The sequence below is a fragment of the Protopterus annectens genome, chromosome 1.part0 (assembly GCF_019279795.1).
Source record: "Protopterus annectens isolate FY-2018-M chromosome 1.part0, PAN1.0, whole genome shotgun sequence".
Lineage (NCBI taxonomy): Eukaryota > Metazoa > Chordata > Ceratodontiformes > Protopteridae > Protopterus > Protopterus annectens.
The window spans coordinates 495,842,488-495,869,027 of record NC_056725.1 but is presented as its reverse complement, the minus strand read 5'-3'; the positions used below and the strand labels follow the sequence as shown (position 1 = coordinate 495,869,027).

The 26,540-nt window shown below is 44.4% G+C and overlaps 1 protein-coding gene across 5 annotated transcripts in view; it reads left to right on the top strand.

Annotated features, from left to right (window-relative positions):
• Window positions 1-26,540, top strand: part of CAPN11 (calpain 11) — a 1,381,576-nt gene that overhangs the window by 728,825 nt on the left and 626,211 nt on the right. For all 5 annotated transcript variants that reach the window (XM_044060753.1, XM_044060742.1, XM_044060725.1 and 2 more), the window contains one exon: window positions 10,539-10,622. In XM_044060753.1, coding sequence (XP_043916688.1) covers window positions 10,539-10,622 — 84 coding nt within the window. The remainder of the gene's footprint in view (window positions 1-10,538; window positions 10,623-26,540) is intronic.

Below are 26,540 nucleotides of genomic sequence, written 5' to 3'. Positions count from 1 at the left end.
GGGGACTTAAGGCCAATCCTCGACCTGTCCTTACTAAACCTGTCAGTGGCCAAAGAAAAGTTCCGGATGGTCACCATTCAGTCCATTCTCCCCCTCGTGCAGGAGAATGACTGGATGTGCTCGATAGACCTCAAGGATGCGTACTACCACATATTGATGGACAGACGGTCCAGAAGGTTTCTCCGCTTCCGGCTAGGAGCCAGTCACTACCAGTTCAGGGCCCTCCCCTTTGGTCTCACCATAGCCCCCAGGGTGTTCACCAAAGTTTTGTCAGTAGTAGCGGCCCACCTGAGACTCCAGGTTGTACAGGTCTTTCCCTACCTGGACGACTGGCTCCTGACTGCCCCCAGCAGGCATCTACTATGTTCAGCCAGCGATTACTTCCTCCACCTGGCCTCTCGGCTGGGAATCACAATCAACCTCAACGAATCTTCCCTTCATCCAACCCAGATCTTAGACTTCATAGGAGCCAGATTAGACACAAACCTATTGAGAGTCTTCTTAACTTCGAACCGGATTCGTACCCTGAAGCTCCACGTACTGGCTTTTTTACAATCCTCGGCTCCTCCAGTGGAATTGGTTATGAGGGATCTAGGTTCCATGGCGGCCACGATCAATCTGCTACCTTTAGCGCGCTTGAACATGAGAGTACTACAGTGGACCCTGCAGGTTCAATGGTCCATCCTGCTACGCCCGCTGAGTGCACCTATTCCCCTCAGCAGGGTTTGCAGGAATTCCCTGCTCTGGTGGCTTCAATCACCGGACCTCCAGATAGGGTGCCCCTTTTCTATGTCCCTGCCTCTAACCACGGTGACCACGGATGCTTCTCGCCTAGGGTGGGGGGGCACTGTATGGGCAGAACCGTCCAAGGCACGTGGACCCAGTCAGAGACCTTATTGCATATCAATGTCCTAGAGATGAGAGTGGTGCTTTTGGCGTTGCAAGCCCTCCAAGCCCTTCTTCCCTTAGGAACAGTTGCAATTCAGACAGACAACATGTCAGTGGTCTGGTATATCAACAAACAGGGGGGAACCAGATCTTACCCACTTTGTCGAGAGGCCATGAGAGTTTGGGAATGGGCGATCTCCACCAACCGCTTTCTCATAGCGACGCATATTCCAGTTCGGTCGAACATCTTAGCAGACAGGCTGAGTCGAACCATCCTCTCGCCGTACGAGTGGTCTCTGAACCCCAGAATAGCGAAGCAAATCTTCCTCAAGTGGGGTCAACCTTGCTGCGATCTCTTCGCGTCTCCTTCGAACGCAAAGTGCAGCGACTACTTCGCTCTAATTCTCCCACCAGGGGAATCCCCCAGAGATGCTCTGGTGCATGTTTGGCCATCCGGTCTACTTTATGCTTATCCCCCTCTTCCCCTAATGCTAAAATTCTTGCAGAAAGCCCGTCGGTTGGGGAGCAGACTAATCCTCATAGCCCCATTCTGGCCTCGTCAAACATGGTTCCCATGTCTATGGTCTCATCTAGTGAATCCTCCATGGATTCTAGATCCCACCCTGGATCTGATCTCTCACCCATTGGGTTTACCAACTCCGAACCTGGACAACCTCAAGCTCACTGCTTGGCTGATCCAGTTCCAGTAATAGTTAGGACTCACGATATCTCGTCCCCTGTTAAGGCTATTTTAGTGGCCGCTCATAAACCTTCTACAAGAAAGGTTTATAACAGCAAATGGAAATGCTTTACTATCTGGGCGGAGCATAGAAACTTGGATCCTTTTACAGCTCCCATCCCAGTGGTGTTAGAATTTTTGTCGACCTTATTCGACCAAGGTGCTAGCTCTTCCACGGTCAAAGTCCAGTTAGCTACAATTTCCCATTATCATGTGGGAAGTGACCTTGGTTCCTTAGCATCTTCCAAATTATGTAAGACTTTCTTAAAAGGCACCTTCTTCTTAAGACCTCTGGTGAAAGATGCAGCCCTTCCATGGGATTTAACTCTTGTTCTCCAGTCCTTGACCGGCCCTCCGTTTGAACCCGCAGCCTCGGTGGATCTGAAATACTTATCTTGGAAGACAGCCTTTCTCATTGCTATCACTTCGGCTAGAAGGGTTTCGGAGCTTCAAGCCCTTTGCGCCAAACCACCGTACTTGGACTTCCATAAAGATAGTTTCCCTCAGGACCAGTCCCTACTTTCTATCCAAAGTTGCTTCTGAGCCCAATATTAGTCAATCCATTAATTTACCAGTTTTCTTTCCAAATTATCAAAACAAGGATGAATACAAATTACATTCTCTGGACGTACATAGGCAATTGAGATTCTGCTTGCACAGGACCGCTGAACATAGGCAATCTGAGCAACTCTTTGTATCCTTTGCAAGACCCTCTTTGGGCAAACCAGTATCAAAAGTTATATTGTCCAGATGGATTTCCCAATGTATACTTCTTGCATATAAGAGTTCTGGTTGACCTGAACCTGAAAGAGTCCACGCTTATGCTACCCGATCGATCTCTACTTCTGCTGCCTTTTGCTCCAGAGTCTCCTTGGACGACATTTGTTCAGCAGCCACTTGGGCTTCATCCCATACTTTCATTAACCATTACAAGTTGGATCTAATTTCCAGAGGGAGAGCATCCTTCGGCTGTGCAGTGCTCCGGAATATCCTTCCATAGGGGACCCCCCAAGTTTGAGTAGCTGGGGACTCTGTCCCACAGGTTGATGGACAAATGAAGTTAACTACTTCAGATAAAGAAGTTATGTACTCACCATAACGTTCCATCTGAGTAGGTCATTTGTCAGTAAACAACCCCCCTTCCATCCCCCTAACCTATAGTGCGTCCTAGAAGGATTCCTTGTCCTTTTCTCTGGATAACACCAGGTTAGGAGTTGCAGGTGATCCTTTGTTGTAATATGCTGTTTTACTATAGCAAACTCGATCTGAGGTCAGAGAGGGATGTCAGGGGATTATGGGTAAGGGGGGAGCTTGGAGCTCAGATCTTAGCTGTTTGAAGATGCCAGCTCAGATCCGATATGGATCCAATACCCACAGGTTGCTGACAAATGAAGTTTACCTACACAGATGGAACGTTATGGTGAGTACATAACTTCTTTTTTCTTCTGTGTCAAATTTTCAGAGAAACTACCCCAATAAGCCAGCCTTTTTCGCAGGTAATTGCACCTTTCTTCTAAGGGTGGCAAGCAGGCTTCTCTTGCAAAGGCTACTCATACTTTTGTGCCTCAGAAGTCTCTCTCTTTCTGATAAACCTAGTGCCCTGGTGCTGTCTGACTATCCTATTCTTTCCAGCCACTTTCCTTTTTCTCTTCGCCTGTCTCTTCCTGTTTGGCTAAAGATTACTCAGGATTCCTGGGTTCTGTCCACTTATCAAGTAGGGGTAGTTCATGGTCTGGAACTCTCTCCCCTCTTTTATGGGAATTCTTCAGCCCCTTCTGGAACAGTTGTCCTTTCCAGGGTTACTTTGAGATCTTTTACCTCAGGGTACTATTGAGGAGGTACCTGTGTCCCAAAAGGGGAGGGTGTTTTACTGCAGGATGTTTCTAGTGCCCAGGAAAGAGGGTACTAGTAGACCAATTCTAGACCTCTCTCATCTAAACTTTTCTGAAGGTACCTTCTTCTTGAATGTTGTACCTACAGACTTTGTTCCCTCTTTTGCTTCTGGTGTCTCTGGATCTCAAGGATGCTTATCTCCATATACCTATTCATTCCCTTTTCAGGAAGTTTTTACATTTCTCTGTTGCTACCTGGCATTTTCAGTTTTCTACTTTGCCCTTTGGCCTTTCTACTGCCCCAAGGGTATTCATCAAAAGCCTCGCTCCTGTGATTGCTTTTTGCAGGCTTCAGGAGATCCAGGTTTTTCCTTGCTTGGATGACCTCTGGTTTTAGGCATCCACTTCAGGGATCTTGTAGCAAAATCTTCATTTTGCCATTTCCCCTCTGCAAAGCCTGGGGTTCACAATAAACTTCAAAAGATGTTTTCTGACTCTTTCTCAGGACCATGTGTTTCCTGGGGTGCAGGACCCAGACTGTGCCTATGCTGGCATCCCTGCCTCCTCCCACAGCCTTGGCACTAATTTTCTTTTTTACAAGCTCTTCTTCCTCTGGCTTGTCTAACAGCCAGGGAACTTCTTAGAGCTCTGGGGTTTATGGTCTCCACTATTCCTATGCTTCCTCTGGCCAAACTGCACATGAGAAAGGTTCAGTGGTTTCTGAAGACTGTTTGGCTTTAACATGCGCATGTCTTTGAATTTGTAGTTCCTCTTCTGCCTTATCTCAAGAAGGAACTTCAGTGGTGGATTCAGCAGTTGTCTGTAAATCCAGGGCTCTCTTTTTATCCCCTTCTTCCCTCTCAGGAGCTGTTCACCGATGCTTCATATGTGGGATGGGGAGCAGCCTTTGACTCCCTGAAAATCCAGGGTATTTGGACTCCTCTTCATCAGAAAGAACACATTAGTGTCAAAAAGATGAGAGTTCTTCTGCTGGCTCTTCGGGCTTTTCATCCTGTCTTTTCCTGGGATCTGTCAAGGTGTTTACAGACAGTACCACAGTGATGTGGTATGTACACAAATGGGTGTGTGTGTGTGGGGGGGGTCTTATCTTCTTTGCCGGTTGGCACTCTTGGTGTGGGAACTTGCTATCCAGTATCAACCGACTCTTCGGGCAGTTTACATTCCCTCCTGTCAAAATATTGCGGCAGACACTCTGAGCGGGTCCTTAACTCAATGCCATGAAAGGATGCTTCACAGAAATATATTTCTGGACATTGTCCTCCAATGAGGTACTCAAATGTGTCAGCAACTCTGGTAGCATGCCATAACTTACTTGGTTTTATTTTCAATGCAACAAAGTAATATAGGGACAAAAATAGTACCAACCCACTCGTACTGATGTAAGACATTCACATGAGCATTTAGTAACTTTGTTTTAATAGTGGAGCTGGGTAGTCATAGGGCTGAACAAGATAGTATGGGTTTGATTTCACATAGGCCTTTTGTTCACAAAAGGCGTGGACACTGGCTTCTGTTACATACCCGAACCCCTACATGCTGGAGGCTTGGCTTGTGTAGACATGTGAATTATACACCATGCTTGTTTAGCTGCACATGCAGATTTGCATGTGTTTGTGCTTACTGCATGTATGCTAAGATGGGTGGCAGTCAGGGTATAATACACCAACACCTGATATTCAGTGGGTTGTATTGTCACTACCTTCTGTTAGCTCTTCCTTAACTAGCCAAAATAGCTGTATAATAAGGTTAGTCTCCTGCATGGAATGTTATCCATCTAATAAGCCATTCTGGATACAGGCAAAGTCAGTATGCTGAAAGAATAAATATGGACCAGCATTCAAATGGTTTTGGGCAAATTTGCAAGTCAACGGGTATCTGTCTGATCTTTCACCATTTTTTATACATATGAGAATATAAGAAAGGGTTGATTACTCACATTGCTGAATCACAAACTTGAAAAACTTCATTAACTGAATATTACTTGGAAAGAATATCTAAAAAAAGAAAAAAAAATTTGCAGGAGGACAAGTCAGTCCCCTACACCATCATTTTGGGGGACTGCCCCCCTTCATATTTCTGCTACTATATATATAATAACTTTGAGATTGTGCTGTAGTGAGGGAAAGAAAAAACCTCCTCAGCCCCACTGTCCAGCAGTGTTGCAGCAAAAGCCTTTACACACATTCTCCAGCCTGCATGTTAACACAAAACATGTACATTTCCCCATCAGTGTATGCATGCATACACCACTTAACACATTTATAACTAAAGCAAGCACACAAAATATCTGAACCCCTTCTCAGCTTACATTAAACAACGTAATTATTGATGAAATATGATTCGACAAAAAAAACAAAAAACAGTAATTTCATGTTTTGACAGAAACAATGATGGACAAATGGAACTGTCCCTATGGTTTCCATGAGATTGGTTGATCGTAGCTAATGTTGTCCTCTATTGTTCCACTTTGGGTGACAATGCAGATGGTTGACAGTTTTGCAATAAAGCATAATCCCTCAGAAAGGGGAACATGCCCCTTCCCTGGGGATTGTATAATCTCAGTATGTATAATTAGCAGGGTGCTTGATGTCTCTTTGAAACACACATTTTAAATTTAGCATGTTCCATGGTGTATTAGCATGTTCCATGGTGTAACTTTGACACATGCACAGATGACTAATGTCAACCCATAACGCTGATGTAGAGTCGATTCGATGAATGCCAGTAGTTCCATACATATTTATATGTATATATACATACTGGTATATATTATAATACACATACAAACATTGTGTATTTATGTGCTGTATGTTTTCTGATATCTCTGAATTTGTGTATGTGGCATTAGAAGAGATGAACAAATGGTGTCTCTAGGAAGTTGATTTTATCAACCAGGATAGTGCAAATTGCAGTTTTTAATTACAGTTTAGTTTAGTAGCTGCAATTTCATCAGAGTTTAGAAATGTATATTATTCATCATCATCATCTTCTTTCGGCTGTTCCCGTTAGGGGTCACCACAGCGGATCATCTGTTTCCATTTCTTCCTGTCCTCTGCATCATGCTCTTTCACACCAACTGCCTGCAAGTCCTCTCTCACCACATCCATAAACCTCATCTTAGGCCTTCATCTTTTCCTCTTACCTGGCAGATCCATCCTTAGCATCCTTTTCCCAATATACCCAGCATCCCTCCTCAGCACATGTCCAAACCAACACAATCTCGCCTCTCTTGCTTTGTCTCCAAACTGTCCAACCTGAGCTGACCCTCTAATATACTGATTCCTAATTCTGTCCATCCTAGTCACACCCAGTGCAAATCTTAACATCTTTAACTCTGCCACATCCAGCTCTGACTCCTGCCTTTTCGACAATGCTACCGTCTCCAACCCATATAACATAGCTGGTCTCACTACCTTCTTGTAGACCTTCCCTTTCACTCTTATTGGTACCCGTCTGTCACAAATCACTCCTGACACTCTTCTCCACCCATTCCACCCTGCCTGTACTCTTCTTCACCTCTCTTCCACACTCACCATTACTCTGAACTGTTGATCCCAAGAACTTAAACTCATCCACCTTTACCAACTCTACTCCCTGCATCCTCACCATTCCTCTACCCTCCCTCTCATTTACACACACATATTTTGTTTTAGCCCTGCTGACCTTCATTCCTCTCCTCTCTAAAGCATATCTCCAGCTCTCCAGGGTCTCCTCAACCTGGTCCCTACTCGCTACATATCACAATGTCATCTGCAAACATCATAGTCCACGGGGCCTCCTGTTTAATCTCATCTGTCAACCTGTCCATCATCACTGCAAATAAGAAGGGCTCAGAGCTGATCTTTGATGTAATCCCACCTCCACCTTAAACGTTTCTGTCACTCCCACCGCAGTCCTCACCAATGTCAAACTACCCTTGTACATATCCTGTACCACTCTTACATACTTCTCTGCCACTCCCGACTTCGTCATACAATACCACAAATCCTCTCTAGGCACCCTGTCATATGTTTTCTCTAAGTCCACAAAGACACAATGCAACTCCTTCTGACCTTCTCTGTATTTCTCCAACAACACTCTCAGAGCAAATATTGCATCTGTAGTGCTCTTTCCTTGCAGGAAACCATACTGCTGATCACTAATCATCACCTCCCTTCTTAACCTAGCTTCCAGTACTCTTTCCCATAACTTCAAGCTGTGATTGATCAGTTTTATCCCTCTGTAGTTATTGCAGCTCTGCACATCACCCTTATTCTTAAAGATAGGTACCAAAACACTTTTTCTCCACTCCTCAGGCATCATCTGACATTCCAAAATTTCATTAAACAATCTGGTTAAAAATTCCACTGCCATTTCTCTTAAGCACCTCCATGCTTCCACTGGTATGTCATCTGGGCCAACAGCCTTTCCATTCTTCATCCTCTTCATAGCTGTCCTTGCTTCTTCCTTGCTAATCTGCTTCACTATCCCCACATCATCCAACCTTCTCTCTCTGTCATTCTCTTTATTCATCAGCCCTTCAAAGTACTCTTTCCATCTACTCAACACACTCTCCTCACTTGTGAGTACGTTTCCCTCACTGTCCTTTATCACCCTTACCTGCTGCACATCTTTCCCAGCTCTGTCCCTCTGTCTAGCCAAGGTACAGGTCCTTTTCTCCCTCTTTAGTGTCCAATCTCTCATACAACTCTCCATACGCCTTATCCTTAGCATTCACCACCTCTCTCTTTGCCATATGCCTCATCTCCTTATACCCATGTCTACTTTCTTCATCTCTTTGAAAATCCCACTTTTTATTCGCCAGCCTCTTCCTCTGTATACTTTCCTGTACTTCCTCATTGCACCACCATGTCTCCTTGTCCTCCTTCCTCTGTCCAGATGTCACACCAAGCACCTTCCTAGCAGTCTCCCTTACTAGCTCTGCTGTAGTTACCCAGCTATTCGTTAACTCTTCATTGCCTCCCAGTGCCTGTCTTAACTCTTCCCTGAACTCCACCTCACAATCACCCTTTTTTAACTTCCACCATTTAATCCTTGGCACTGCTTTCACACTCCTCCTCCTTCTTGATCACCAACATCATCCTGCAGACCACCATTCTATGCTGCTTAACTACACTTTCCCCAGTCACCACTTTACAGTCTCCAATCTCCTTCAGACTGGCCCTCCTACATAGGATATAATCCACCTGTGTGCATCTTCCTCCACTCTTGTATGTCACCCTATGCTCCTCCCTCTTCTTAAAATACGTATTCACCACAGCCATGTCCATCCTTTTCACAAAATCCACAATCATCTGACCTTCTGCATTCCTCTCCTTAACACCATACCTACCCATCACTTCCTCATCCCTTCTGTTCACTTCACCAACATGCCCATTGAAGTCTGCTCCAATCACTAGTCTCTCACCCTTGGGTACACTCACCACCACTTCATCCAACTCACTCCAAAATTTTTCTTTCTCATCCATCGCACACCCAACTTGTGGAGCATATGCACTAACAACATTCATCATTACACCATCAATTTCAAGCTTCATAAACTTCACTCTATCAGACACTCTCTTCACCTCCAAAACACTCTTGGCATACTGTTCCATTAGGATAACTCCTACCCCATTTCTTCTGCTATCCACACCATGATAGAACAATTTGAACCCGCCTCCTATACACTTGGCCTTACTTTCCTTCCATCTGGTCTCTTGCACGCACAATATATCAACCTTCCTTCTCTCCATCATATTAGCTAGCTCTCTCCCTATACCAGTCATACTGCCAACATTCAAAGTTCCTACCCTCAGTACTACACTCCTAACCTTCCTCCTCTCTTCCTGCCTTCGGGCATGCCTTCCCCTCCTCTTCGTCTTCAGCCAACAGTAGCCCAATTTCCGCCAGCACCCTGTTGGTTAACAGTACTGGTGGCGGTTGTTGTTAACCCAGGCCTCGACCGATCCTGTATGTAATTATGAAAAGTTCTCTGCATCAGTAATTTTTGGCAGAGGTTTTATGCTGTCTGCCCTTCCTGACGCAACCCTCCCCATTTATCCGGGCTTGGGACCGGCACAAAGAAATGCACTGGCTTGTGCATCCCCAGTGGCTGGGTTTAGAAAGGTATATTATTACTGAAAATAAAATCTGTGGAGTTGCCTGCACCCCATGGTACAGTAGGATGTAGCCCTGACTGTAACCTTGGTGACCAATGTACGGCACTGGAGGGGACAGGTTGGGGAAGATAGGAATGACTGACTTCTGCTGGCCTTCTCATCTTAGATGAGGGAAATGGCCCTGGCTTGCCACTTGGATGACATAGGTTCATAGGTAGGTACTAGGCTATTGGCCCTAGGGTCTATATAAGCATAGCCAAACGTTACCCTGGCTTTGCCACCCAAGAAAATTATTTTCTTGTGCCTCTGTCAATCAGAGCCACAGAAGTGATCCCCGGGGTGAATTTCCTATAGTGGAAGCACGTATTGCTCTTCCTGTGGAACATGAGCCAAACAAGCTCATGCTGTCATAAGAAGTGCTGAAGTGTGTGCAGAGCAGCCTGTGGATTGCCCAGTGTGGAGATGCACAAATTTCTCTGAGGGGGGTGGGCAGCATTGTAGGGCTCAACGGAGCTGCTGAGGGAAAACAGATCTATGGTAGGCTGCTTTACTGGCCTGCTCCCTACTACCTGACTTGCACAGCAGGGGAATGAATGAGCTGATAGGGCCCCTTAGGCAGGAACAAATGAGGTATAGCGCTCTTATCTAGTCTTGAGATGCCAGTCTCTGTGGAATGTATGGGCTTATTTGGGTACAGGCAGTGAAACCATCGGGTTAGGGTCCTGTATAGGTAGAATTGAATGAGGGGTGGGGAATAGTTTATGGTTAGGTTAGACTGTAATCGGGGACTTTTACCATAGGTGGGTAGTGACTGTAATAAGTGATGCAGCCTTCAAATATTTGTATTCTTGCTTAGTAAAAAAGTGTTCATCGTAATTGCTTGTAGTATTTCAGACCTTGTGCAGCTGTATGTGTTCTTATACATAATTTTAAAGATATTTGTCAAATTTATTTCAGATTACAAGTGCATTTGACATGGAGGCAGTCACGTTTAAGAAACTTGTCAAAGGCCATGCATATTCCATCACCGGAGTCCGAGAGGTAAACATGCAATTGTTTTATGAATTTTTTTGTAATGCACTTAGATTTATGGCTTTTGACTGTATGGACTATCTTTCTATTATTAATTTGTAGTGGGCTGAATGTTGCTTCATTTTTTTGTACATACATAATATTGTTATTATTTGATAAAAAAGTAAAGGATTTGTTCAGAAAATTCAGGACTGCCTGTTGTACAAATTAACTTCAGTGTCCGTTCTGAATGGCATCCATCTATAAGCAGTTAATCTTTGAATGTCTGGAAAAACATTAGTGATTTGTTCAATAATAACTGACCTTACTAATACTGAGTCACTTTTTTCTGAGATTAGTTGCTTTATCTGGTTCAGTTCATGATGCAGCCAGACCCTGTACCTGTAATTGTCATGTATCAATTAACATTTCCTTGCACAGCTCAGAAACTGAAGAGGTTATTCTCCAGTACTTGAGACCTGCTCCTGCACATCAGCTTGTTGAGGTAGAGTGCTGCCCAGTAGTCATTCCTTTCTCTTCGCTATTTAAACCTACTTGCAAGAGTCAAATTATACTTATATTGACTGTAAACAATAAGATGGCAGCTAATTGCAACAGGTTCCAGTTGTTGTTATAAATGTTAATCTAGTTTGTCTTTTAGCTAAGAAATGAATTGCACGTTGGCTAATTCTGCTAACTTGAGTGGTTTTGTTTTATTCTACTTCAGTAATGTGGCACTGTGCTCACTTTATCATCAGATTCCTGTGCTGCTTTTTAATATGAAACTTACCCTGCTATTACCACTTGAGACTGGGTGCTGATCTGTGATATATTTGTCATAAACTTGATTGATTTCTCAGTACATTTTCACACCGCTCTTTACATCTTGTTTTTGCATGTTTTTCACAATCTGATGGTTTAATTGTTTCATAACTGTGTTTCTTGTGTCTGTAGTGATCATGCAGCCTTTTATTTAAATACCGACTACACATATCAATACATCCATTGACTCTTCAGCCAATGTTTAGTGCACACTTTGCTTTTTCTCACTCCTTTATACTGTTAAAGATTTAAATCCAGTCTTGAATTTATTCAGCATTTATAAAGTACATGCAAAGCAGTTCCTGAATTTTTGCTTCCAGGGCAGATTGAAGTATTTGTTGTGTGACATCTGATATTCTGTTCCATCTGATGGAGAGCTTTTCAGCAGTACAATCAGTTTTATCTTTCTCTAGTTGTTTATTCTGTACTTCAGACCTTGCAGCTTTCCTCCATCAGCAGCAGCAGTTCTTGGAGTGTAACTGTAGAAGTGATACTTAGTCCTTCGTCTTGGGGCACCAAGTTGTACTAAAACCTACAAGTGTATATAGCACCATTTTTTATCATTTGTCTTGCAGTCCACATGACTTTTTTTAGAGGAAACTAAAAACACAGTTTTGTAGACCGCTGCAACCAACTAATATTTAGCAATTTAATCTCTTAACTGTCAGAACACATTCTGTTATGATGAAGTCCCTATTACTTTTGGTGGAGAGCTGAAGGCTTTGAAAACATGTATTTTGTGCTGGTGGTACCTCTCTTAGCTTTGGGGATGTGAATTGACTGCTTTTGTTGGTGGTTGTTTACAGGAAACTTGCCATTTAATGTGAACGTGTTGCTTATTTAGTTTATATTTGGCTTTTTCATTTCATTGTAGTCTGTACTTTTACTGTTTTAGTTTAGGCATGTGCACTTGGAGTATAACTTTTTCTCTGCCTTTTCCCATGTTTTTAACAATCTGTTACTTTTAATCAGTCATCCTTAATGGTATTGTTGCTGTTCTGTACTTTCATCTGCTCTACTATGTTTTCTGCAGCAGTGTACTTTCTGACTGTATTATGCAGTCATATCTGCAGTTTATTTTTGTGAAAACGTTAAGCTACATTGTCATTAGTTAAATAAGTGGTTTATTTATGCATAGGACTCGCACAACAGAGAATGCCTGCTGGCTGTCCATCCTGTCGTGCCCTATAGAGTCCCATCTTTCTCCTTTTCTGGTAAATACATATTGACCCAGAGGTGACATAAAGCTAAGGCCAGTCATAGGCTGCCTGTATTACCTTGCCTTAAGTGAGCTTGCTTGATCCATGTTACTGTTAGTTACTTATTGCTGCTGTGGGATAGAATGACTGGATTATAGCAGAATATCTTGTATTTTTTGTTATCCAAAGAGACAATTATTCACCATTTATTGATTGGTGGGATGTATACTTTCACTCCGTACAGGACACTGTATGTGAATGTGAGGTCTGATGCAGTCATGACTGAGACCTGAATACATATAGCTGTTCCTGAGGTGATCTTTTTGTTGAAAACTCCAGTTGTGTTTAGCTTATCTGGGTTAAAATCTTGTATGAAATGGTACACATTTCTGGTGGAAACATACATTATGGAGTACTTTCTAGATGGACGAAGATACATTGTAGGCCTCTTATTTACTGTCTAATAGGTAATACCTATCTTCTTAATTGTTATCTAATAGGTAATGTGTAGTGTCTATTAACTGGAGCATCCTAAAAATCCTCCCCTTAGATGATTTCAATACTACTTTCCTAAATAGCCTTGCAACTCTCAGAAGGAAGAGACTAAGAACAGTGCAATTCAGCTATCCAAAAAGAACAGAATTCTAATGCAGGGTAACGAAAAGGCATGGAAGGAATGGCAAAAATATAAAACACCATAATATCTTAAACTTTAGAGTGCTTCACAACTGTATGAAAAAGCAAATGAATGGAGGCGATGTAACAACAATACTGAGAATGCTAGTAAGCACGTCTTAAAAACTTCTGGTTAGCTATTAAAGAAGTACTATATCTCAACCAAAAATTCAACCCTAACCCTTCTCCCAATAACTCACCCTCAAAACTGCAATGGAAATTAACTGCTTTTCATAGATGGTATAGCATCCTTAACCAAGGATTTCTCAACATCTAATCCAAACCCTGTCCAACAACTACATATCACCACTTCCACTCTCACCTTCAAACCTGTGCCAGCATCCTATATAAAAATACTCAAACTCAAACTATGCTCTGCTTCAACTGATAACCTTACAAGTGAGAACCTTAAAATTGCAGTCAATAGCAGTGCTTATCCTGTCTCATACCTTATAAATAAGTCAAGCTAGGAATCCTACTTTCCTTTCTGTGGAAAAGTCACACATCATCCCTGTATAGAAATGAGGAAATTCAACAGACATACTTTAGGCCTATAACAATCTTATCTCCCCAATCCAAGATACTTGAAAAAATGTATTTAGAAACAATTGCTAAACTGTCTCCTGCAGGGAAAAAACTATTCTCCACACAACACAGCTACTGTCCATCCCATAGTACTAACACTGCTTTTCTAACCTTTATAGATACTATCAGTAAAACTAAAGATAAAGACAAACTAGTCTAGTCCTTATTTCTAGTCTTGTCTAAGCCTTTGACACAGTTTGTCACAACAGACTTCTACTTCAAATGTCCTGAGTAGACCTATCTCAGCCCGTCCTTCTGTGGTTCAAAAGTTACTTGTCAAATAGATATCAGTCAGTAAAGTGGCACTCCACCCTCCCTCCATATCTCCCAGTCACCACTGATGTACCACAAGGCTCTATCCTTGGTCCCCTCCCCTTTAACATTATCACCAACACTATAACTTGGATTTCAACCAGCGTCTGGCTTTGGAAGGTGAAGATGAACAGAAAAAGACCAGCAACACTGAAATTGGTGAATTAATGGCAGACTATAAAGTATAAATCATATTTGTGAAATATGGCTTTGTAAGAAAAAGTGGCTTAGAATGACTGGACTTTCATTGACTTTGTTAAACTTGTGGGTGGGGTGTAAAGCATATACCCCACTTTGACATTAATCTTTAGAAGGACACTAAAAAGGAAAAAAGTAACTATACGTAAAACAACTTTTATTCTTACTAGTATTTGTATAAAATGTTTTGTGATATAAATTGCACGTTAAATATAGTAAAGCACCTTTGTGTAATATGAGGTTAGGGGTACTTGAAATGTGGGGTAGGAGTCTTCAATGACTGTTGTAAGTGTTAAAGATATTAAAGGAACAAATATTTTTTATTTGTAAGAAATACAAGCTTTGTAGTATAACAAGAGTAAAAAGGCTTGACAAAAGCAGGTTTACTGTGATTATGCTGTGATCTTGGGCTGCTGAGGTGGGGATGGGGTGTAAAAGTGCACTTATATTATATGCAGAATTAAGATATTTTCTCTTATTTTTACAAGAGTGAATATCTAGAGTCATGCTTTTGGCTTACAAGTGCTTTTGTAAGCAAGTAAGCTTAAAGAATAAGACAAAATGATAAACGCATCTTACATACGCAAAGATTTGGCATGTTTTTTCGATTAGCAAATGTTCAGTAGGAGTCAAGAAGTCTGCAGCTGAAGGCAGTTGTACTTTCTCTTTTGATGGAAATTGACAGAGATGTATTGCTGGCTACATTAACATGGAGACAAGCTGTCTGCAGGTTCATTAAATTAATTTTCAGAGTTCTGAGCATTCTTTGCTTATAGAAATGCAGAATTTAAAGGTACAATGGCAGGCAGTTAAGTGAAAATAAAGTTTGAATTCATGGGAAATGAATAAGAGGTAGCAGCCTATTTAGCAGCCTTAATACTTTAACTCGTTTAATAGAACAGTGTGTAATTTAGTTTTATTTAAAGATAGACAGTGCATTTTTTCTTAGGGCTAAAAGTTATTGTTTTCTGAAAGCATACAAGATTTTTTTCCATCTAGGAGGGAAGAGAGATAAGAAAAGAATAAGCAGCAATCATTGTAAGTTTGAACACAGGCTCCAGCATGCACATTACCATGGATAATCGTAATTTTAGGTTAGGTAATGCCTGTGGGTGCATGTGTTGATATGGGGCAATTGCTCCTATCAGGAGGGTTAAACTTCATATTATGAAGATACACATAGTTTTGTGTGATTGTTCTAAGTTATTAGGGAATGGGGGTGTTCCAAAAATGTATTTATTTATTTGTGTTTGAGGTTTATCATTAAAACAATAAAGTCTTGAAAAAATGTACACAAGTTCAAATGGAGATGAGAAAAAAAAACTGTGTAAAAGATCAGCATGCCAAACTTTAGTGTGTGCATGAAACACAAACGTTTAACAATACAAGCTTAAAAACAGTTGTGTCATAGGTGGGTTATCATAATGGCTGAGCTATCCATAGTATCCTGGAACATAAATGGCCTTTCAGGTGTAAACAGAAAAGAGTATCAAGAAATGCAGAATACAAATACACTGAAAAAGTCCATAAAAGTGAGGCAAAGAAAATAGGCAGTTGATGTCTTGTACCCAAGTCAAAGTAAAGTCAGAAATATAGCATTTATTGAACATTAGCGCTTTCACAGTATAAGTACTGCTTCTTCAGATGTTACATCCAAGTCAAGGCATCAGAGCCATTTATACATAGCAGTTAATTAAATCCAAACAGCAATGGGTGGATACCAATTAAGTAGTCAGAAACAATTATTAAAATCCGGACATTAAAAAATATTTAAGTAAACCCACATTATACTATTTTCATATCAAATACACTAAACTCATACACAAGATAAAAATCCAAGGTTCAAAAATTATATATATATATATATATATATATATATATCTGTAAAAAACAATATACAAGAAAAATCATGCACTTAAAACATTCATCTATTCAGTGGTCTTGCTTTAAGAAGGGTTTTCACCAGCACCTTTTCTTTTAAACTGTGACCCATATCAGCCCGAAGACTTAACTATCCATTTTGTCTCAGTGGCTTCAGTAAAATTGTCAAGGTCTCCATCCTGTTCATTTGCAACTAATTTTGTACAACCAGAAACTTAAAGTGATGTTCTAAATCACTATCACTAATGTGTTTAGCTAAAGCATTACTACTAGACTTGTTCCTAATATTATATACATGTTCCTTAATCCTGTCTCTCAAGCGTCTATTCATTTTTCCAACGTAGAAAGAGGTGCATATTAGACAGACAGCGAAATAAACCACATTCATAGAATAACAGTCTGCATTGACTTTAAAATTAAACACTTTTTTCAAGTCAGGGTGTTCAAAAGACCGCGATGAATCAATATAGCTGCAAAAAGTACAGTTCATATAAGGGGTAGTGGCAAAACTTTTACTAGAGTCGGGCTGGCACCTCGGCACCGTACAAATAGACTGCCAGTCATTACCGGACCGGAGTTCCGCTATGGCAACGCCTAACCGGGAAAAGCCAAAAGAAAAACAACATTTCTGAGTTTACTTTGATTAGGGTACAAGACATCAACTGTCTATTTGCTTTGCCTCACTGTTATGGACTTTTTCAGTGTGTTAATTTTGAAGAGTGAGGCATTTACCTCTTTGCTGCATTTTTTTTATAATTTGCAGAATACAAATAGCAATGCTGCATGAGCCATGTCATCATCAGCCCCAATTTTTCTATTTACTACATGGGGTCAGGGTTTTGTCAACTGTTGCCTTCTGTCTTGATTCAGTGACACTCTTTTACCTTCTGCATACAGCAACTTAACTGACCTGTCCTCTCTGACCTGTTTGATAAATGTAGTCCATCACCAATATGAACAGCAGTGAGCTGAGAGCTTAATCCTGAACCCCACCCACTCCCACTGGGAACATCTTTGTGAAACCAAACAGTGTTTGTACTTGAGTCATTGGATCTTTGTACATATCCTGCACTAATTGCACTAATTCTGCCAGTGTTTGTGGAACTTCTTGGGACCTTCTGTTATGCTTTCTCCAAGTCTAAGAATGCCCATTTAGACTGTTTCCTTATCTCTAGCTTCTTCTCAACTGTCTGTCTCATTGCAAACATCAAGTCACTCTACTTTCTGATCTGAATCCAAACTGTTCATCTCCTATCTTACTTTCTATTACTCTGCATATTTATCAGTCATCTTCTCCAGAACTTTCATGCAGTGTGACAGGAGTTTGATATCTCTATACCACCCATGGTTGTGAATGTCTCCTTTGTTCTTGAACACTCACACTAGTATGCTTATTCTCCAGTCGTCTGTGATAGGCCTTTCTCTTCATACTGCTGAGAGTAACCTCAGGAGCCATTTTCCCCTTTCTCACCCAACATCTTTATCATATCTGCTGTGACCTCATCTGAGCCTGCTGCTTTCCTTGACTTCATTTTCCTTAGTACTGTACTTACTTCTTCTAGTGTAGGCTCCTCCTTTTCTTTCATTATAGGCTGTGTTTGGGGCAGTACAGCTTCTGTGGGGTTTTCTTCATTCAGAAGCTGCTGGAAGTGGTGGTACTTTCTGCCTTTGATGTTGTATGGACTGTTGAGCAGGTGGTTGTTGGCATCCATTAAGAAGGGTGTCTGACTTTCTTCTTTATCTTTGTCATTGTTTTGTAAACTGATATAGTTTCCTTTTGCAATCTTCTGGGTTACTTTCCAAATGCTGGTAGAGTGCTTCTGATGCCTTGTTCTTTTCTATTGCAACTCCTCTCTTAGCCTTTTTGTTAGCCAGCCAGGATCCCTTCCTTGCCTGATCTGTCTTTTCAGTCTCCCAGTTTTTCCTGCACTCTTCCTTTCTTTTGATGACTTCCTGGACTGCTGCATTCCACCACTATGTTTCCTTATGTACCTCATTTCCATACCTGGCTTGAACACATATCTGTTCTGTAGTCCTTATACATGTTGTTTTGAAGCACTGCCATTCTTCTTCAGCTCCCCATATTTCCCTCTTGAGGTGCTAGAGCCCTGAGTAATTCCTTGAATGTATTGTGCTTTTTCTAAAGCCAATTTCCATGTCTTCAGCCTAGACTTGTTGTCCTTAGTTTCTTTACTAGGAAGAAGTCTGTGAGTTGCATGTTGGCCACTTTTGTATGTGATCTTGTGATGGTCTCTCTTGCTGAAATGTATTGTTCGCCATTAATCCGTTTACCAGACAGAGGTCTGGAATGACCTTTTCTTTATTCCTGTTGCTCCACCCATGTGAACTCTGGCATTCTTCATATTCTTTACTGTGTGACCCAGTATGTTTATTGTCACCCATTATCAACATCAATTCATGCCGTCCTGTTTTATCTAGTAAGTCCAGCAGTAATTGTCTGACTGCACTATTTTCTTCATTATCTCAGCCTTGCTGTGGGGCTGAGATTATGAATAGTTCTTTGACCTTACTCTGAAGTCTGATTACCATGAGTCTGTCACTGATTCTGATGACATCCCTCACTGTAAGTCTCTCCCTCACCACAATTCCTACACCATTTCTAGTCTGTCATCCTCCTGAGTAGTAGATTCTGGATCCCAAGCTAAGTTGCTTTGCTGCACTGCCATTCCAACCTGTCTGCTGTATTCATAGGATGTCCAGCCTCCTCCTTACCATCATGTCATCCACTTTCAAGCTGTACCCTATCAGTGAACTTACACTGAGTCTAGAATTCTTAATGCATGTTTGGCAGATTGATTTGGTTTACAATCAGCTTTTGCTCAACAGTGCTATCCTAGGTACTTCGGCTCCGATCCCTACTTCGGACCCGGGGAGAGCTTCTTCCTTGCTGGGTGCCAATGAGGTGCGGTCTCCTTCGGCGTTTGAAGTGGTGGAGAGAGTTCTCTCCCAGGGATTGAGACCTCAGCCCATCTCCTCTGATTCCACCCAGACTCCACTGGATTTGGTGACAACTCCCTTCAACCTGTCTCAGGGACAGCCCGTGCCAGAGTTGCCCCTGGTTATTCCCCTTGAGGAACCCCCCTGAGGCTCACGAGTCATCTTCAGAGAGTCCCAATGAAGAAGACCCCCTTAAGCACAAGTGCAAAAGGAGGCAATTGGGACTCCTCTGAGTCCCTCACTACGGACATGGATTTAGATGTAGGAGAAGGTTCCCCCAGGTCACCTCCCAAGGATGTCTCTTTCGGAGACATCATGGAGATCCTCCACCAGAGGGGGAGGTTGGTCAGCCCCAAAACCTTCTACGGATGAGTCCGTGTTCCTGGAGGCTTTTGGCATGGGCCCATCTACTTCCTGGGAGTCCACGCCAGCGGACCCCTTGGTGGATCTTATTACCATATGGGCATGGATGGAGCCTGACACCATAGAGCTGATCCACAAATGCCCTGACAAGATTCTTTCTCCTCCCACGGACAGACAACCTTGGTCTAAAGGAGCCCCCATTGATGCTATGGTGGTTGCAGCAGCCACCAAGAAGGAACTGGCGAAAAAGAGTTCCTCAGTGCACCCTCCGGACAAGGAGTCCAGGTCGGTGGATAGGTTTGGGAAGCGCGTTTATTTGTCAGCAACCTTTTCCATCCGTGCGCTGAACTATTTGGCACATGTTATACAGCTGCAGCGAGACCTTGTCTCGGAATTTGCTGAGTCTCCCCCAGAGTCTTTATCGCAGCAGGACAAGCAACTGTTCTCTGCGAAGATGTTGACTCTGAAATCTGTATCAAACACGTCCATGTGCCTCCTTTCCCACGCCACGGAAGGAGCACCTAGGGCAGCTGGGACGGGTGTAGCCATGAGGTGACATGCCTGGCTCAGGTTGTGTCAGTTTGCGGACCCTTTCAAGATGTCATTTACCAATGCTCCCTATGATGGCTCTTCCCTTTTCGGGAAGACAGTACGTGACACACTTGTCCAGAGCAAAAAAGACGGGAAGACTTTGTCTGCCGTCGGGATCCGCTTCTCTAACCCTCAGCGGTCCTTTTCTAGGAACCAAAGAGGGCAAAAGAAGATGTGGCTCCGGAAATCACAGTTTTCCCAGGAGTTTCAGGACAACTCATCCCCCAGAGGCAGAGGCAGACAGGATCGATGCTGACCTAGAGGTAGAGGGGGTCCCAGGAATTTCGGGTCTAGGGAACCTTTTTCTGACAGGCCCACGCAGCAGCCCTGAGGGGTTGCTCGATTGTCCTACTCTGGAGACAGTCGGGGGGCGATTGTCCGTGCACCCAGTGGCCGGCATGGGAGAACATAACTGCAGATAGCTGGGTGATGCAAATAATATCCAGAGGCTACACTATCCCATTTGTTGCCCCTCCAAATGCGTCAAGACACCTGCCGGATGTCCCACCCGCTTACAGGGAGGCCGCAGCTCTAGAGGTTTCAAAGCTGCTTCACAAACGAGCCATCAAACCGGTCCCCCTCAACCAGTCCAGATTAGGTGTTTAACCCAGGTTCTTTTTAGTGTCAAAAAAGATGGGGGACCTCAGGCCCATTCTAGACCTTGTCAACCTCGAACCTGTCTGTTGCCAAACAAAAGATCTGAAGTAGGAGATTCATTTGTCTGCAACCTGTGGGTTATGGATCCGATATCGGATCCGAACCGGCATGGTTTACCAGCTATGGATCCAAGCTCTCAGCTCCTCCCCTCACCCATAATGCCCTGCTCTACCCTCATGACCTCAGATCTCGTTTGCTGCGCATGGTGACCGGATTGTTTCTCAAGCTCTCAAGCTAAGTGCTAGTTTTCAGTGTTAAATTTCAAAATTTAAAAGATTTTATTGGTTTTTTGTGTGAAAGTGTAGGTTTCCCCTTTTGTATATTTACTTTTTTAGAGTTAATCTAAAAGTTATATCCCTCCCCTCGCTGTTAGCGTAGTGTGTGTGTGTTGGGCCTGTGAGTGTATTTTGTGTTCTGTAGTTACTTTTAGTTTTTTTAGTAACTACTGTTATAGATTGGGATGGCAGAGCAACCCAAATCTATCTTTTCTCAGCTGATGGCCACACTACACCTCACATCTGGATGTTCCATTTGTGCAGGGTTCAACCCCAGGGCATTGAAGGAGTGGAGGTCCAAGCTTGTTTTGGCGGGCTTTTTACCGGGATTCCGGCACCTCCTCCTCCTGGGACTCAACCTCCCGCTTCTGGTTCGGAGGAGAGGATGCTAAGGGACCGGAGGGAGAAGCACCATAAGAGACCTCTGTTTCGCCCCACCAGCCAAGTTTGCTCCATTAGCTCGGTCTCCTCGGCCCGCCCTTCTCTCCAGTGTGTTTTCACCGACCTGAGGAGGAGTGAGGCTATCGAGGAGGCACTCCAGGCCTACCTCGGTAGCCATCTACGATAGGATGCTGATCTGGACCGGATGATGAGAAGGTTCATCCAGGCCCAGATGCAGATGGGAGTGTTTGCCTCCCTCTGGGGAGCTCAACACCCTTTTTCAAACCGATTGCTCCTTCTCCGACCCGCGCAGCTGGAGCCGAGCAGCCGGCACCGATAGTACTTTGTACTGGATCCGACCCTCGGAGCCTGGATCCAAGCTCGGATCCGGGGAGATTGTCAGATCCTTTGGTCGGGCGGCCCCCTTGATGTAGTGGAGAGGGCCCTGTTGAGGGTCTCCGGACCCCGCACTTGTTTCGGCCCGTCCCGCCCTCTGCACTGGGCCAGGCTTCCACCATCCGGCCCTTGGGACAGCCTGCTTCTGTGCCCCAAGCTGCTCCAAAGGAACAGGTTGCTGCTTGCAAGGAGTCCTCTGACAGCCCCCCAGAGGATGTTCCTAAGGAGGCACATTGACTCTCTCACGGAAGACACGGACTTGGAGGAAGGGGAAGCTCCCCACTGTCCCCGAGGATGTCTCATTTGGGGACATCATGGAAATGGGTGGTCTGCAACCCCTGGTGGACCTCATTACCACCAGGCGTGAAGGACCGGACACCGTGGAGCCAATCCCTAAGAGGCCCATCCTCAGCCCACCCAACCGTGCCCATTGGAGTAAGGCCTCCGGTAGATGCCATGTTGACGGCGGTGGCCACCAAGAGGGAACTTGCTCAGGAGAGTCCTCAGTCCATCCCCGAGCAAGGAGTCTCGATGATGGACCGCTTGGGGAAGCGGATGTTTAGTTCAGCGACCTTCTCGTAAGGGCTGAACTACCTGGCACACATTAGGATGCAGCGAGATCTCATTAAAGAATACGCTGCATCTCCCCAGAGTCCATGTCGGAGGAGGACAGGATGCTGCACTCCACCCGCATGGCCACTCTTAGATCAGTTACTAATACCTCAGGGGCAGGCCTAGTCACTAGACGCCAGGCCTGGCTCTTTTCTGAGCCCTTCAAAGCGCCGCTTAACGCCTTTGATGGTTCTGCCCTCTTTGGCAAAAAACCTTGACCCAGAGCGAGAAGGACGGAAGATGCTGTCTGCCGGAATCTCTGCACCCCAGAGGCCCTACTCTAGGAACCAAAAGGGTCAGAAGAAGATGTGGTTCCGAAGTCGCAGCAGTCCCAGCCTGCTCCGGACAACCAGTCCTTCCGTGGCAGAGGAGGACAGGGAGGACGCCTCAGGCAGAGGGGCTCCCAGGAACTTCGGGTCCAGAGAACCTTTCTCTGAACGCTCTGGAGGCAGTCGCATGGGAGTCCATAACATCAGACCGCTGGGTTCTCCAAATCATATCCAGAGGATACCGCATCCCTTTCTTCACTTACCAAAGTTGAAGTCCCTCCCAGACGCTCCACCCGGTCAACGGAGGCCGCTGGCAGAAATTGGCCATCTGCTAAAGAAAAGAGCCATCCAGCCCGCCCCCAGACCAGACCGGATCAGGGTTCTACTCCAGGTTTTTTAGTGCCAAAAAGACGGGGAACTAAGACCAATTCTAGACCTTTCTCTCTTGAATCTGGCAGTCCCCAAGGAAAAATTCAATGGTCACTCTGCAATCTGTTCTCCCTTCTGGGAGAAAATCACTGGATGTGCTCTATAGACCTCAAAGATCACATCCTGATGGACAGGCGCCCAGGAGGTTTCTCCGCTGGGAGCCAGTCACTACCAGTTCCGGGTAATTCCCTTTGGTCTCACCACAGCCCCCAGGGTGTTCACCAAAGTATTAGCAGTGGTAGCGGCCCACCTGAGGCTTCAGGGGGTGCAGGTCTTTCCCTACCTGGACGACTGGCTTCCCCAACAAGGCATCTACTATTATTGGCGAGACTCCTTTCTCCATCTTGCTCCCTTTCTGGGCATTACAATAAATACAAAGAAATCCAACCTCACACAGCTCTTAGATTTTTAGGGGCCAGGTTAGACACAAGGAGTTTACGAGCCTTGCTCACTGCGGACAGAGTTCAAAATCTGCAGCTCCAGGTGCGGGCCATTCTCCACTCAAGTTCTGTTCGAGTTGGTCCTGAGGGCTCTAGGGTCCATGGCGCCTGCTATAGCACTTCTTCCTCTTGCCAGGCTCAATATGCATCCTCCAGCGGACTCCTTAGTACAATGGTCATACCTTGCTCTCCTATGCATCATCCCATTGCGATCAGCAAGGCTTGCAAGCGGTCCCTCCTGTGGTGGCTTCACTCCCAGATCTCCACTGGAGGCCGCATTTTGTGTGCCTCTCGCCACGGTGACCACGGACGCCCGGGGGGGTTTTTGCAGGCCGTGGAGCGATACAGAGACCTTACTGCATATCAACGTTCTAGAGATGAGAGCAGTGCTCTTAGCGTTAGCACTTCAGGACTTTCTTCCCTTGGGAACAATTGCGATTCAATCGACAACATGTCTGTTGTCTGGTACATCAACAAGCAAGAACAAGGTCTTACCCCTTTGTCGAGAAGCCATGAGAGTTTGGGAATGGGCAATCTCCACCAACCGCTTTCTAATAGCAACGCACATTCCGGGTCGGTCCAACATCCTGGCGGACAAGCTCAGTCGCACCATTCTGATCCTTACGAGTGGTCTCTCAATTTTCAAGTAGCGGAACGATATTCGCAGGGAACTCCTTCATGCGATCTTTGCCTCTCCCTCAAACACCAAGTGCGACAGTTTTTCCTGATACCCTCCAGGAGGTTCTCCAAGAGACGCCTGGTGCATGCGGCCACCCGGGGTCTTTTACGCTTATCCACCCTTGCCTCTGATGCTCCAAGTTCTTCAGAAAGCCTCTCGGGTGGGTTGCAGAATGATTCTCATTGCTCCGTTTTGGCCTCGACAGATCTGGTTCCCCTTTCTAAGGTCTCACTCGGTGAATCCTCCTTGGATTCTAGATCCCATTCCGGATCTGATATCCCACCCATCCTGCATACCTCCTCCGAACCTGGACAACCTGAAGCTGACCGCTGGCCATTGCTCCAGTTCCACTCTTGATCAGGACTCCCGGTATTTCGTCACCTGTTAAGGCAATACTGGTGGCAGCTCATAAACCGTCCACTACTGGTGGCAGCTCATAAACCGTCCACTAGGAAAGTCTACCACAGCAAGTGGAAACGGTTTTCTTTGTGGGCGGAGCGGCAAGGCCTGAATCCCTTCACGGTTCCTCTCCCTTTAGTGCTTGACTTTCTAACCACTCTTTTTAACGATGGTGCCAGCAGTTCCACAGTCAAAGTACAACTGGCGGCAATTTCTCATTATCACGTTGGCCATGACTCTAATCCACTTATGTCAGCCAAGTTGTGTAAAATTTTCCTTAAAGGTACTTTTCTTCTCAGGCCCCCTGTAAAACAAGCGATTCCTCCTTGGGACCTCTACTTGGTTCTCCAGGCCTTGACCGCCTTCGAACCAGCGTGGATCTCAAATTCTTGTCTTTCAAGACAGCCTTTTAGTAGTCATTTACGGCCAAGAGAGTTTCAGAGCTTCAAGCATTATTAGCTAAAGCTCCTTACTTGGTATCTCATCCGGACCGTGTTTACCTCAGGACCAACCCGTCCTTTCTTCCTAAAGTAGCTTCTGAAGCAAACATTAATCAGTCCATTAACCTCCCTGTTTTCTTTCCTAAATATGAAAACAAAGGTGAATACAAGCTTCACTCCTTAGATGTTCACAGGCAACTTAGATTTTATCTAAACAGAACGGCTGGTCATAGGCAATCCGACCAGTTGTTTATTTCCTAAATTTAATTTGGGCAAGCCAATTTCTAAAGTTTCTCTGTCTCGCTGGATTTCACAGTGCATCTTATTGGCTTATCAAGCTTCAGGAAGGCCCGGTGTACACGCCCATTCAACCCGGGTCAGTATCTACCTCGGCAGCCTTCAAGGCTAGGATTCCTCTAGATGATATTTGTGCAGCAGCCACGTCATCTCATACTTTTATTTCCCACTATAAGTTGGATCTTGCATCTAGGGGTAGAGCATCATTTGGCTCCTCGGAATATCCTTCCATGATGGCCGCCCAAGATTCAGGTAGCTGGGGACTCTGTCCCACAGTTGCAGACAATGAATCTCCTACTTCAGATTTAGAAGTTATGTACTCAACATAACGCTCCATCTGAGTAGGTGTATTCATTTGTCTGCCCCTGGCCTTTCAGTTTCCTGCATATTATGTGTTACCCTTTTCAGGGTGTTTTTGCTGTTGGCAAACTCGATCTGAGGTCATGAGGGTAGAGCAGGGCATTATGGGTGAGGGGAGGAGCTGAGAGCTTGGATCCATAGCTGGTAAACCATGCCGGTTCAGATCCGATATCGGATCCATAACCCACAGGTTGCAGACAAGCTCAGTCGCACCATTCTGATCCTTACGAGTGGTCTCTCAATTTTCATCATACCTACTCAGATGGAACGTTATGGTGAGTACATAACTTCTAATTCCGGATGGTCACTCTACAGTCCATTCTAGCTTATTTCAGAGAGTGCGACTAGATGTGCTTGTTAGACCTCCAGGATGCTTACTACCATATCAAGATCCACAGAAGCTCCAGGGAGTTTCTTCGCTTCCGGCTGGGAGCCAGTCACTTCCAGTTCAGAGCTCTACCCTTCAGTCTCACCACAGCCCCAGGGTGTTTACCAAGGTAATGGCAGTAGTAGCAGCTCACCTGTGGCTTCAGGGAATTCAGATATTTCCTTACCTGGATGACTGGCTCTTCGCCCGAGACTACATCCTTCTCTTGGCAAATCGGCTGGGGATTACAGTCAATGTTCACAAATCCCTTTTGCAACCTGTACAAGTCTTAAATTTTATTGGGGCATGACTAGACACTTTGCAACTAAAAGTCTTCTTAACGCCAGACAGGATCTTAAACCT